Raw genomic sequence first — 15,120 nt, 5'->3', positions numbered from 1 at the left:
TTAATATTAAAATGAAGCTTCTTAATCTCAAGAAGACATATTTTTGGACATAAATAAATAACTATCGTTGAAATGATATGATCGGACATATTATGAAGAAACAATTTCCTCCACAACATTTTAAATTTTCATACTCGCCTATTGGACATCTTCAGTGATTCTCTAAGCATAGTTTACAAAGTAGGAGTATTAATATTTAACATATTATAATTTTTTCAGTTACCAGATGTCTTTTGAAAGATTACACAGCTTCCTTGAGTTAAGACGTTTACAAGTGCATTCTTAATGTAACCTTACTGTATAGGACATCTTACAAATGATGCGTGTCAATTAAAATAAATATACAATATATTTTTAACTCCAGTCAAGGGATTTTCAACTTTAATGACAGCAAAATGTGATAGAACTTAAAATAAGGTAGGTGATCTTTAAAGTTTTTTTAAAAATATATTTTTGTTTATTTTTATTTTCAGTTAAGGTTTTATTGAATTAAGCTTACCAACATAAATTTTGACTTTCTTCTAATATCCAACGATCTCTCTATGGTTGTTTAAAGTACCTTACCATACTGTAATTGATGATGAAAGTTACAATTATTAGTGCTTACCTGAGTGAGACGGTATATTTTTCATTGTTAGGCAACAGAATATTGACTTTTATCTAAAATCATGAAAATAACAAATCAAGTCATGTTTATATAAATGAAATGAATAAGTTAAACCGCATAGATATTTTAATTTTTTATTCTCAGTTTCACGATAATGTGATTCAAACTGACAAAAAAATGTATTCAGAGAGGTAGAATTTTGAACGTCATAGAAGATTTACAATTTCTTAATATTTTAGAAATTTAATATTCGCATTATTTACAACCAATATAGGTCCAAAAATATATACCAATCCAGGCATCCGGTACTTTTTTAATTTTATTATGTTTTTTGAATCATATGTCCTTAAGATTTGCTTTAAAAATGCTACTGAGAAAACCAATAATAAGGAATTATAAAATAAAAGGAACAATTAGGAAATAGCTATCATTTTAAAACATCTATCGGGATATATATACAGATTGGTCACGAGATCAAATTCCATAAAGCCCAAAGGGCTTTATGGTAAATTTGATCTCGTACCAACCGGTATTTATACCCCGATAGATGTTTTAAAATGATACCTTATTACTTATATTTACAGTTGTGACTTATTCATAGTTTATATTTGCTTGATTATAATCTTTGACGCTTGAAATGTTTTATTTTTCAAACTCAAGTTTCAAACACAGTTTCAAAAAGTTTCAAACACGAGTTTGATCTATTGATTGCGCGTCGACCCTTTATGACGTCACTGAGAAATTACGTCGAACATTTACGACGTGAGGAACCTGTGTTTATACGGAAATAGATACGCGTTGCTTTCAACAGTGTTATATAAAAGAAAACATTTGCAAATGTAAATATTTTGAAATCAATCTATGCGATGATAGTTCACATTCTGATATTTGTTTTGATTTAACATTTTCTTCTCATCATGTACTAATTTAAGTACTGTTAACAGAGTGAGACTATGCATATACAGGCAATATTCCTATTCTGTATGTAATGATCTGAAATCTTATAAAATAAGCTGCAACACACTTCCTTTAGTATATCAAAGGAATTGTCATAACCATTACTCTAAACATAAATGCAAGGTTCCAAGTAAATTTTTAAAAAAAGAGTAAAAAGTAACAAAGAATATCAGTTGTCAGAAGCAAGAAGCAAATTGCAGGAATCCATCAATTTGGTAACTGCAATTTTGTTAATGATTAATTAGCCTACTGAGTATATTGCATTCATTTGTAAAAGAATATTTTGTTAATCAAGGTTTAAAAAGTGCCAACCTGAATACAAATTTATTTTAAAGATAGATATTAATGTTAGCATCCATACGCAATTTTTTTAAAAATCGACTTCCATTTATCAAATACAATAAATGTCTAGATACAAAAAGACTATAGTAAATATTTACATAAATTTGGACAGGGGTTGCAGCATTTTTTATTTTTTTTTTTTTGTGTTGTAAAACGATATTTTAAATGAAAAAAAAAATTTTGTCTGTTTTTTTTTTCTTCAAAGACCCTTCGGAACCTTCGGAAATTGTTCACTCATATTGAGACGCAACCACTTGGGGGGGGGGGGGGGGCTGCGCATTTAGACCTGTAATCGGCACTTATGGCCTTAGAGCAGCGAAAAATCTTTTTTGTGCTAGCACATACTGCGACACGGGACCAGTCTCCACGTCCCACAATGGGATTCAAACCCCGCGATGTAAGGATCAAACCCTTTCTCTGCGACTCTAGAGGAACCGCTATACAACTGCGCCACGTGGGCGACTGTAATTTCTGAAAATGTTCTTATCTTATTTCAATTTTTATGCCCCGCCATAAAATGGCCGGGGGCATATAGTGTTACCCTCTTCCGTTACACCCTGTACAAGTTCCGTCTGTCATTCATTGATCATCATTGACTTTCCGCTCATTATCTCGCCAACAGCTGCACACATTCAACTCAAATCTGACATATAGATACGTCATAGGAATACGCAGGTTAACTTCGATTTTGGTTAGTCCGGTGATCTCTCTTGAACTTAGAAAAGAATAAACATTTTTCAGCTTCCCCTCTCTAACTTTTGTAGGAATGTATGTATAAGATTGAAATTGCATATACAGGTATTTTACTAGAAAAGACAGATCAACTTCGAATTTGGTCGTAGTCCGATGATTTTTGACAGAGTTATCCCTGTTGAACTTTAAAAAAAGAGGAAATTCAGTTTCCGCTCTCTAACTTTTGTAGGGATGTATGTATAAGGTTGGAATTGCATATGCAGGTATTTTACCAGAAAATATAGGTCAAGTTTGAATATAGTCGTGGTTCGATAATTTTTGAAAGAGTTTTCACTCTTGAATTTGGAAAAGATTTGTGCAAAAAAAAAAATAAAACTAAATATGGTATTTGAAATTTTGGCTGCCTGTGGGGGCATTCATGGCTTTACGACACATCTATTTGCAATATTTGGTAGCAGATTAATAACGAAACTATGGACTCTTCCATTTGAGATAAACTAAGAAAAGATAATTCCTAAAAATGCTATTTATACTGAAAAGAATATATACAAGTTCATAATATACTTACCTTGTTGAATAATAAAAGAAAATACGTTTTACATAGTTCCTTTTATAATTCTGTACGTTACACATTAATTTTATATAATATCAGGTAATTCATTTCCTTAATAATTAAAAAAATAACAGAAAATCTTGTATGTTGGTATGTGTTGTGAGATAAGAACACCGACAGATGTTGCCATCAGAAGGGATGTGAAAGATATGGAGGACATGTTAGAGCAAATTATACATATATATTGAAATTCAAAGACAAATTAATTCGTTGATACCGATTATATCAGATATCAAACTGCATATTATTTTAAACAATCAAAATAAGAAATAGGTCTATAGGAGTATTTAATTGCGTATTTATACCGTACATGCTGTAAAAATTTAATAATTTATTCATTTTAGAAAATATCTGACAAATATGTTGAAGAATTTAAATATAAATATTGATCACGAAACAAATACAATTTTTTTATTGGTAATGTTTTGGTTTTTTTGTTGTTTTTTTTTTTTTTTGTTTTGTTTTTTTTTTTTGTTTTTTTTTTTTTGTTTTGTTTTGTTTTGTTTGTTTGTTTGTTTTTTGGTTTTGTTTTGTTTTGTTTTGTTTTGTTTTGTTTTTTTTTTTTGTGATATACAGGGTGTTTCAACAAACATGTCCCAACTTTTGATGTCTCTATTTTCGCACAATAATAAAATATTTACAAAACTATAGCTGTATTTTATAGCACATTTTCTGACAATATAATTGTGATATAAACAATATAAAATAACTTCATTATATTTTTCCTACTGAAGTTTCGATTACGTCTTCAAAAATCAGGTTATCAGGTTTTTTCCCTCCAAAAATGGATCTATGGATGTTTCGAACTAATCAACAAGAACAGAAAATCTTCAAAATCACCAATACTAGTGCATAAGATTTTGAAAAGAGTAGTACTCATATGAAAACCATCTTTCTAGGAAACAAATTTTTCAAATGATGTCAAAATATATGCCATACAGGACTTCAGCGACAAAATGAGGATGCTGACTTAAAAACATGGCAGCTTTTTCGAACACATAAAAATGACGTTAAATTGAAAACTGCTGCTAAAGTTCAAACTTTAAAAATGCCTGTTTAAAAAAATAATTGATTAAGTATCACTTCAACTTTCATATTGATAAAATTGTTTGATTATGTGGTTTTCATTTTTGCAAAAAATTTTCTTACATTAATACTGTCTAACTTTATATTGAAACCGCAAAGTCGGGACATGTTTGCTGAAACACCCTGTATTACATCATTTTGTTCATAGCAACAAATGTTAACGATAAACAGATTCTATTTTATACACAATCACCCACTCAGTAATGGTCTGGTAGATGGCAGAATGTTCAAGGTATAGCCGGATACACTGGTATATTAACTGAAATAATGAATTTTCTTTTTTCTTACGATATTTCATTTGTTTAAGAATGTTTCCTCACTTTTCTTTTTAAATTGTGGAACACAATGTGTAGTGCAATGTAAACAAGTAATCTTATACATCCATGTTACAAGTATTACAAGGGAAACACCTTATTCTGGGGCGGCTATTGCTATCGATGAGGTGAGACTTGAAGAAGGAACTTGTTCTTTTTAAAGTAATGAAAATCCTCTGGATTTCATGCATTTTTCTTTTAGATTATATTTTTTCAAAATTAGTTTAAAATGAAGACAAAAATATATATATCTTTGTGGTTCTTAGAATTTTTTAATAGAATGGTTTTCTATGTAATTCTAGATCTTTAAGAGGGCAAAGTAGTTTGGATTATTTTTAAATTGAATTGTGAAAATTGAAGAAAAAGAACAGCAGTCATTCTCAGAAATCTAAATAAGCATTACAAATTGAAAGCAGGGCAAACATGGATCCCTGAAAACATCAGAGCTGGGATCAGATTCCACAAAGTGAAAAGAAGGATCTCAGAATCTGTGCTTTCTACAATCCTGAAGCATCAGGGGGAGTAACATTTTTTTGAAAATCGATTCGACGTGTTTATAGCCCAAACCCACAGATCTTGATTGGAGGTGTCTTCTCCTTTCCCAGGATGGAATTGGAAATAAAATTTTCAAAGACCCGGAACACTTCCATCTAGAAGAGATACATGATGATGATGAACTCAAACAATTGTAGATAACAACCAGAAATAAGGCAAATATTGACCTATTTTATACAAACATTCCAAACAGGATACAACAGATAGAAAAAAAAAACACCAGTATATCTGATCATGACAAAGTGTATATGGATATGAAAAGGATAAGATGGAAGTAAAAAAAAACACTCTAGAAAAAGGCAAATTGAACAAGAAAGGCAGAGGAAGCGAAGCAACAGGTATAAAATATTTAATTGAAACCGAATAAAACTGAATATATCTGCCAAAAATAAAAAAAAAAAAAATACACAGATTATAGCTTCATAAATATGTTGAGGTTATTTCAGGCTCTCATGTGCTTAATAATTAGACAATCTTTGCGCAACATTGAATTTCCTAAAATATTTCTTTAAACACATTCTCTGCAGTTTTGAATTCTTTTTATTTCATAATGGGTATCAAAATAATTGTATAATAGATAACAATTTTAATCTTCATCTGGATATTTGGGTTACCTTTTAAAATTTCTTTTAAATTTTTTTTTAACAAAATAATAATAATAAAGATAATTAAAAAAAATGATTATCGAAACCTGACACTGTACGTTGTGTATGTTTTTTTGTTTGTTGACCATAGACTCAGGGTACTTAATTAAGGTCTATTGTCGATACTGCCCGCTACTGTACTCTTTTTCATTCTGCTTCCCACTGTGTATAAATCTGGTCGGATGTCCCCTAATCCGAACTGTTGTTCGGAAAAGTAATTCAGAAATGACGTATCGTTGTTTCAAATTTCAGTGAATATGAACTTTTTTGTATTAAGTTATGATAATTTTATGATTAACTTTTATTGACTGTCCACATTTCTTTATTACATATACGTGTCATTGATAGCCGGAAAAATTCTGGAGTGTTGCAACTACGCACTACAATATGCATCTAACTTATAGGTCTTTAGGTACCATGCATTGGGCGACTTACATGTAACATCGGTGTAAAGTTTCATTTAAAGCGATCGTCTTCGTGTTAACTTTTTTTTTTTAAATTGCGTAGGTTGATATCAGATATTCTTGGATTAATATAAACATGCGCTTTGACCGAAAATGTACATTTTTTCTCTTAGGCATTCATTACAAATGTAAGATATATTATATATATTTTGTTACAAAATATATAATATTTTAGTTCACTTTTAATTGAACAACTTATTGCTAATGATCAGAATTAAAATAAAATTTTAAAAGAATATACTAGACAATTTACTATGCCTCAATTTTTCCTCAGATGTTGGCACTTTTCCTAGTCCTGGAATTTCTTCTTCACACGACACAGGGAGAACCACAGACTGGAAGTTGTAAAGATATATTACAGGGTTACCTAACAGGACAACTGTCGTCTGCTCTAGGAGCATATCAGGTAGAAGCTTTAAGGCGAGAATTCAAAAGTTTCACTGACGTCATCGAGGAATCTATGAAAAGGTTCAAGGAGCAGGTGAACGCTAGCATACAGGAAGAAGGTACGACGCCATCATACAATCATATAAATGCACATTATCTTAACAATTATCATACGCTGTAGTTGAGAAAAATGAATTCTTCGTTGGTAGGCGTAAGAAACAAAAACATCGTATATATCAGATGGGGAAAGAAGATGTGTCCTTCGCATGCAAAGGAAATTTATTCAGGTAAATATATTCTACATTAATGAAAGTTTCATTAATTGATATTTCATCTAATGTGTTTCACATTTGTGTTAATTTAAGTGTTCAATGGTGATGAATTGAGAGGATACTTTTAACTACATTCATTTTACATATATTTGTATATATTAAAGATAGACACCATTCTTAGTAACTGCAGAAATTATCTTTGATCATTCCACACCACACTTCAGTTAAGTAAAACATTATACAGGATTCGTTGGAGGATCACATTATTCTCACACAGGAGCGGCTGTAGATCCTCTCTGTTTACCAAAGGACCCAGAATGGGAGGTCCACAATGATGGAAATGATGGAGCTATGGCTTATGTGTACGGAGCAGAGTACGAAACAAATACTTTCACGAATCATTTTCCTTTACTTCATGAACATGACGTACCATGTGCGGTGTGCTTTGTTCAAAACAGATCCGTTGTAAAAGCATTTCCAGGTGAGATTGAAACACTGGTAAACAAGGTGCTTTGCAAGTAAGTTTCATATTTTCAGATATATAAAATGTTCTTCATCTAAAGATATTTACATTTTATAAGTATTTCCCTTACAAAGTGTGTGGAAAATCTTTGACATTCAAAACACCATATCATAGTTATGGTTCAAAAGGTTCAAGTAATGATTCTATTTTAACATCACAAACATGAACGCCGTAAAAGTGCAACGTCATGAACGAAAATCAAATTTCACGCCAATTTTGAGCGGCCACTACCTCACTTCAGCTATGCAAGTGCCGAGTGTATCATATAAACAGGTATAATGCATTCAAAGAAGCAATACATGTATTTTATAAATCTACAATTTACCATGAAATCAAACAATGTAAAAATAAACATTGAATTGAACCGATTTTCATTCAGTGTGCGATTCGGTTTCAAGATTTATTTCTTGATGAACAAAATTTTTCTATAGTTATCTTATAGAGAGCCAATGTTCTATTTTAAAATAAATTCCGTATCACTATAATTCACTCTGTACATTTTGTTCATGTAAAAGAGCTTTTTCACATCTTTTATCCTTTTTTAACCTTTTAAACCTTGTAGTATTTTTCATATTTCAAAATGTCATGCTTTTTTGATAACCCTAAATGTATATAAAAGCAATTTTATTTCAGCAAGAAAAACCTGTTACAAAGGCTGGAACCTCGAGTACCAGAGTTACCTAATGGCTGGATACTATAACCATTCGGCTGCTACAACATACACGTGTGTTGACAAAAATCCAGATACATTACATGGCGGTCATGCAAATAAAAATGGCTACCTTTTTTATTTTGTAGAAGCTCAATGTGGTTCATTGAAATGCCCACCATATGTTCAAGGAAGAGAACTACTTTGTGCTGTTTGTTCCAAAAAGTGAAAAAAAAATATATTTACATTGCAACCAAGCGCATTCTTGACTTCCTTAATGATTGATAATGTTAATTGCGTTGACCTCGTCTGCAATGGTAATCTAACCTGTAGTAGGTAAACTGTTGACTAAGTTTTAATAGAAATTATTAATTGTTAACAGATAACTTTGTTTACCCGATAAAGGTGAAGGACTCGTGACGGGTCCATGTTTACTTTGCTCTGAAGAAATTGTAATGTTTAAACGCCTTTCAGAGCGTGATTTCTGTTTGTTATCTTTTCAATATGATTTGGTGTCAATATGATTAACATGGCCTAGCTTTTTTGAAGAAAAGGAATATTGAAAGATTTTTTTTCCAGGGATTGGCATTATATGAAATTTTGTTCCCTGATTAAGCACTATTCAGACTTCAAGGTCTAAAATTTGAAACCAAAAATAAAAAAAAAAAATTAAAAAAAAACAAAAAAAAAAAAACACTATCGATAACATAGGCATAATAGCCCTGCTTTTCCTTGAATAATTTTTCAAAAATTTCTTTATTCCCATGTAAAATGATTTTCCCTATTTTAGCCTTCTAGTCTCCAAGTTTCTCTTGGACCATGACTTCAACAAACCTGAATCTGCGCATGCATATAAAAGGACATGCAATATTTATTTTATTTCTATGTGTTGACTACCTTAAGTAGTATGAAGACACATTTTCACACGGAATCTGTCAGACAAGCATCTGATAACAAGACACTCCGGGAAAAAGTGAACTTAAAAAAAAAAAAACGGTGCACATACATCACCGTGTATAACCCCAATCTATAATCTATATTCAAAGTTTCTTTACTTTATGAGACCAGATTCTTACAAAACTACGCTTGTCAACGAAATTTTGGGACAACCTTTCGTATGTATCTTTTCTCCTTTTTAGGTCACCTGAGCCACTCAGGAGATCTATTTCTATCTGTTTTCGTCTGTCGTGGTGCGTCGTCTGTCGTCCGTCATGTGTTAACATTTGAACATTTTCAGCTTCTTCTCTGAAACCGCTGAACCAATTTCAACCAATCTTTGCATATTGCTTCTATGTGTGAAGGGTAACAAAATGTCGAATTTCATGGTCCCTGCCCCCCTGGGGCCTGAGGGGTGGGGCTAAAACCACCAAAATTAATGCAAACTTTAAAACCTTCTTCTTTACTCCTGGACATCAAGCAGTCAAACTGTTGGCATGATTGTAATAAGCATTGAGCCCTCTACCAAAATTGTGAAATTCGTGGCCCCAGGGTCAGGGGTTCTGGTACTAGGGCGGGGCTTTATAGATCATATAGTGAAAGTGTATTATTTCTTTGAAAACTTTCTTCTCTACTTCTGGGTATTATTGGAACAAATTGGATACATAGTTATGATGAGCAAGGGTAACTCTACCAAAATTATGAAGTTCATGGACCCAGGGTCAGGGGTTCTGGTGCTAGGGCGGGGCTATATAGATTATATAGTGAAAGTGTATTATTTCTTTGAAAATCTTCTTCTCTACTCCTGGGTATTATTTAAACAAATTAAATATATAGTTATGATAAGCAAGAGTAACTCTACCAGAATTGTGAAAATCATATCCCCAGGGTCAGGGGTTCTGGTGCTAGGGCAGGGCTATATAGATCATATAGTGAAAGTGCATTATTTCTTTGAAAATCTTCTTCTCTACTCCTGGGTATTATTTAAACAAACTAAGTACATTGTTCTAATACGCAAGGATGCTTCTTCCAAAATTGTAAATTTCATGGCCCCAGGGTCAGGGGTTCTGGTGAGAAAAAAAAGGGGGAGTCTATTGATTTTGTAGTGAAAAAGCAAAATGTCTTCGAAAATATTCTTTTCTGCTTCTGGTTAAAAAGCTAAGTGTATAGTTATGATGAGCAAGAGTGCTTTTTCCAGAGTAGTAAATTGCATGCTCCTAGGGTCAGATGTGCTGGTGTAAGGGTGGGGCTCTTGATAATATAGGGTAATTCTATTTAATAATCCTATCTGATCCTTAGTGTTAAGCAGATAAACAAAATGATTACCTTTGATGAGCAAACTTCTGGCCCCAGGGTCAGAGGCTGTGGTGTTTCTCGGTGGGGAGGGGGAGGGGGGCTATATTGATAATATAGTGAACCTGTAGTAAAAATGCATTATTTCTTTAAAAATCTTCTTTGCACCTGGGCATATCAGAGGCAAAATGAGTAAAAGTTTTAATAAGGAAAGGCCTTTTTTCCAGATTTTTGAAAATCTGGACCATTTGGTCAAGTGTTCTGGTCCTGGCCAGGGCTCTATTTATTTGTATTCTATTGAGAGAAGTAATTCCCCTTTGCCATTTACTTTTGATAATTAATCACTGTAAATAATGTACTTGAAAGGTTAATAGAATAAGAGAATTATGCAAGAATTTATATTGTATAATACAAAAAAGTATTTTCATAGTTTTAAGGATCAGGAAGACTTGTAAGTAATAGATAAATAAAAATAAGACAAAAATAACTTATGTTCTTCAAAGACCAAGAGAGGCCAATGTAAGAGATTTCAACAAGGAATTATAGTAGTACAGAAGCACTGATAGTTTGTTAATATACTGTATGGTGATAGCGATAAATGGGAAACAGATTAGAACCTAATATATGAACTGTTAATGAATACCAGACTTATTATTTTGTTGATCCTGATCACCCTATTTTTTTTTTTTTTTTTTTTTTTTTTTTTTTTTTTTTTGCTTTTGCTTTTTGAGCAACAAAGCTTCCTCTTTCAGTTCATTTTATACTCTATGGATCCTCTAAATTGTTGTATTAAACTCAGGTGACCATTAAGGTCCTTGGGCCTCTTGTTTGTATATGGAACATATTACATTACTCCTAACTTAAGAATAGAAATCAGATTTAAGTAAATGTGGGGAAAAGGGTACAATGATTTTTAAGCTCCAGCAGGGAAAATGTTTTTCTTATATAGAGTGTAAAAAAGATACAAAAAAAGAATATCTGCCCACAATCCCACTGCAGTAAAATCATGTCAAAGCACTTGGATTCTTTGCATGATTGTTCGGGAAGTGTGGAAAATTAAAAAAAAATAATGACAAGTATGCCTTAAAAGGACTTTCAAAAACCCATTCTAATGTAAAAAATGTATGTGCTCAAAATGCTGTGGACATTTTATGAACGTGGAAACGTACAAACAATATATAAGCTTCAATGTGAGAAAACCGAAGCGTTTCAAATATGACACTTGTCATGAACTTTTGTGGAGAAGATTTGTTAACATTGTTTCTTTTTTAACGTCCCTTCGAGAATTTTCACTCATATTAAGACAACACCACTTGCAGGTGGAGTACTGCAAAGGATGACTGCACTTAACGCCGGGTTTTGTGTTTTTTTTTCGGTCGCATCTATTGCTTTTATATTTTAACCGTGTGCCATTTTTTATATATGTATGAAAGAATCCTGTCAATTTGGAACCATATTTAAATGTTAAAATGATTTTAGACTGCGATACTATAAAATGTTCTATGTTTTCTGTCCTTACTCTTTCCAAATATAGAGAATTTCAACTTACCTGCCCTTGATTGTACATTAGGTATGCATGAGAGGTGGAGCTAACATTGTAAGAACGGATCTAAAATTAGACTTGATAAATAACAATGACATGTATGTAAAAATAAGAGATCATTCTTCCCAATTCCTTCTTTATTCTGTATGACACAAGTACACTATTTACAAAGGTTTCAAAACTAAATTAACAATATGAGTACGTCCATGTAAGGAAAGAATCTTTTAAATCAATGCCTCATAATTTAACGTGTTCGAGCACAGTGTCCTAGTTAGCACAAAAAAGACATGCTTCTTTACAAGTCACGTGACGGGATTTAGCTTCCCAGGTAAGAAATCACGTGGTGAATTATAATATTCAGCATGTCACAGCCCTTGGTTACAATGGAGAGAGCGAATGTAAGAAGAGAAACAGTTTTTTTCTCGTTTAAACCATTAGCGTATCAATGAAGTTACAAGACATATTTTATGAAAAATTACAGAAAAGAAACAAAATTTAAAAAGCTTGTTGCCACGGAAACAGTGACAAATTTGAAAATTTTAAAGGGCCTCAGCACAGCTACATGTGGTGATTATCATTTCTATAACGTTTCAGTAAGTTTGTCCAGGCCATTTTCGAGAAACTTGCAGTACGGAATCAATAACAATTTAATACCAAACTGATCACGTGACATCAACTTTTCTTCAATTAATCGTATTTTTCGTCCACCCTTTTCCAATTTTTTGCCCTTTTCCTTTTTGACAGGAGGCAAAGAGTACTTTAAGATTTCAAAAATATTTGATTAAAAGCAGCGGAGAAAGATGAGATTAAAAAAAATACCACTTTTGATCAGTTTCCATGGCAACAGTGGCCATTTTGAAAATTTTGAAGAAAGATTCTACATCTTTAATTAGTGATCATTATGGCAGTGGAGTTTCATCAAGATTGACAGAGCCATCTTTGAGAAATTGTACGGAGAGCGTTAATTGGTCGAAAGATAGCAATATGTCTCCCCGACTCCGTCCGGGGTGACATAACTAGAAAGTCTGCTATTGCAAGCAATAACGCATCTCTCCCCGAAACTAGCTTTATTAGAAATGGTCTAAAGTGTATTCTCTTGTATTTTTATTTCAAAGAAGCTTAAACACATGGTCCATTTGCTGGGATTGGACTACCAACTCTTGGATTGTGAAAAATTTGTTGTGCGGAGATAATAGTTTTGACAGGCAGGATTGGTGAATATTAAAAATTTTGATTTCCTAAAAAACTCTTTTTTTTGTTTTATTTCTGAAAGATTGAACATGAAACACATCAGAACACATATGTTTATACATGTTACTAAAACTAACATATCAGGAGAATTGGATTCTATTGAGGGAATAATATCGCTAGTTTTTAGTCACTACTGACACATGAAATAATTTAACTGAAACACGTGGTTTATATTAAGATGAAGTAATCGTAAATAAGATGATTTACACACACACACGCACACAAACACAACAGAAAAAGCATCACAACAGCGGAATATAAACTCATATATTAGGGAAACTTTATTTTATTAATAAACATCAGAATAACTTTAAGACAAAATGTAAATTTTATACTTCTGTTCATCTGTACAGAAATTCGCCGATTAACTAATTGATCTGAGTCAAAGGCAAACAAACTTTCAAGAAAATTTGTTTTGGGTTTTTAGTAGATTCAAAGTCAATCAGAGGTCGATTTCTGGTTAAATGTTTTATGATGTTGTTATTCTGGGTGAGGTGCGCATGCGCGATTGTGTGTGTGGAAGGGGGCAGGGGTGTTAAGTAAAAATGTACAACAACCTTCTTGACTTTGCATTTATTAGTTAACAGAATTCTATTTGAAATCTGCATGTGAAAATAAAGCATTACTCAACATGAAAACTCCCGGAGATAAACGACATTTATCAAAAAACAATCATACTTTTTTTCATTAATCGTTTAGAAACAAAAAAGTAACGCCGGTATACTAAATATACAACCGAAGTTATTTCTATAAACTTCTTGCAATGACACAAAGAAGGTATTCCGCTCTCTTACATCCTTTGGAAGTTTATTTAGCAAACGAAACACACTCCGTGTTAATTCGGTGCTTTCACACTAAATCAACAGTTCTGACGAATACAAATGAAAATTAAAGTGAATAATTTGTTGTGTTTAACAGGGAAAAAAAACAAATAGAATTTTTTTCTCACCAAAGAGGTTTATTCTTCACTCATAACAAATATGTATTACCATATAGCACAGTTACTTTAGCTGACAACTTCGATAATAAACATAACGTGAATGATTTATAGTTTGATAAAAAAAAAACAAACAAACAAACAAACAACAGATATAAATGTTTAATTTTGAAACAATTCGATCTGCTGTATATACACATGTACATAAATCAAAAGACATAAGATTCTCGAACATAAAAAAAACATTAATGTAAATCTCATAAATAAAAAGATACTTGCAGTTTTATGTTATCGTTTTTTTTTTCTTTGGAGAACATTGTTTGGAATAATTTAAGACAACAAAGTATATACTGAAAAAGAAACATTTATTCATTTATTTTCTAAATAGTAACATATTTACATTAATTAATAATCTTATCACTAACACACGGAGAGGCACTGCCACATGATCTATACCAAAGTATTAAATGTTAGTATCATATTTAAAAGGGGAATAACTCAATTTTCCCTAAGAATTCGTAACAAATTTAAAGTGTTCGGTTCATTTTGGTAAAACAATTATTTTATGTATACATAATCTACTGGTAACAAATGATTTAAAATGATTAGAAAATTTGTATATATTTTAAAGTAAATTAATTAATATTTGTCTATGCAAAATGCTTATTTGAAAAAAAAAAAAAGCTTTGTTTAAAAAATTACCTTTCATTAAATGTTGACAAGTTTTGTCCAGACTGGCTGAGAAATTGAGAATTTAATTTAAGAGCTAAATAATTGTATTTTGTTTAGTTTTAAAATGTGAGTAAAGCATAGAAAAATAGAAACGTTTCTGAAATTTCTAAACAAGAAGAAATTCCAAAAATCCTGGAAATTGAAAAAATTTAACTCAATCAAATATTTAAAGATATACACGCTATAACTTGCGTCAGATAAAAATAAAGTTGGAAATTTATTTATTTTGTTTGCCAAATAAAGTTACGAAAATACTGTAAATTAAACAATTAAGAATGAACGCGTTATAAAGATCTCAAATTATAATTATTTATTATCCTAC

General features: G+C 31.6%; 3 protein-coding genes across 3 annotated transcripts in view; 2 read left to right on the top strand and 1 right to left on the bottom strand.

The window, feature by feature from the left end:
* Positions 1–15,120, top strand: part of LOC133188582 (uncharacterized) — a 294,465-nt gene that overhangs the window by 37,810 nt on the left and 241,535 nt on the right. The window lies entirely within an intron of this gene.
* LOC133188585 (3'-5' exoribonuclease 1-like) overlaps positions 2,239–15,120 on the bottom strand; it is a 291,755-nt gene continuing 278,873 nt past the window's right edge. Inside the window, exon 7 of the mRNA XM_061324068.1 lies at positions 2,239–2,250. The gene's annotated coding sequence lies outside the window, so the exon portion shown is untranslated. The remainder of the gene's footprint in view (positions 2,251–15,120) is intronic.
* LOC133188589 (short-chain collagen C4-like) lies at positions 6,550–8,335 on the top strand. Its single transcript, XM_061324072.1, has 4 exons — positions 6,550–6,781; positions 6,872–6,949; positions 7,179–7,415; positions 8,091–8,335. The coding sequence occupies exons 1-4, from the start codon at positions 6,550–6,552 to the stop codon at positions 8,333–8,335; spliced, it is 792 nt and encodes a 263-aa protein (XP_061180056.1).

The sequence above is a fragment of the Saccostrea echinata genome, unplaced genomic scaffold, assembly GCF_033153115.1.
Source record: "Saccostrea echinata isolate AGI-Se365-2 ecotype Australia unplaced genomic scaffold, CSIRO_AGI_Sech_v1 ptg000016l, whole genome shotgun sequence".
Lineage (NCBI taxonomy): Eukaryota > Metazoa > Mollusca > Bivalvia > Ostreida > Ostreidae > Saccostrea > Saccostrea echinata.
The sequence above is the reverse complement of the archived record's forward strand: the minus strand, read 5'-3'. Positions and strand labels throughout refer to the sequence as shown.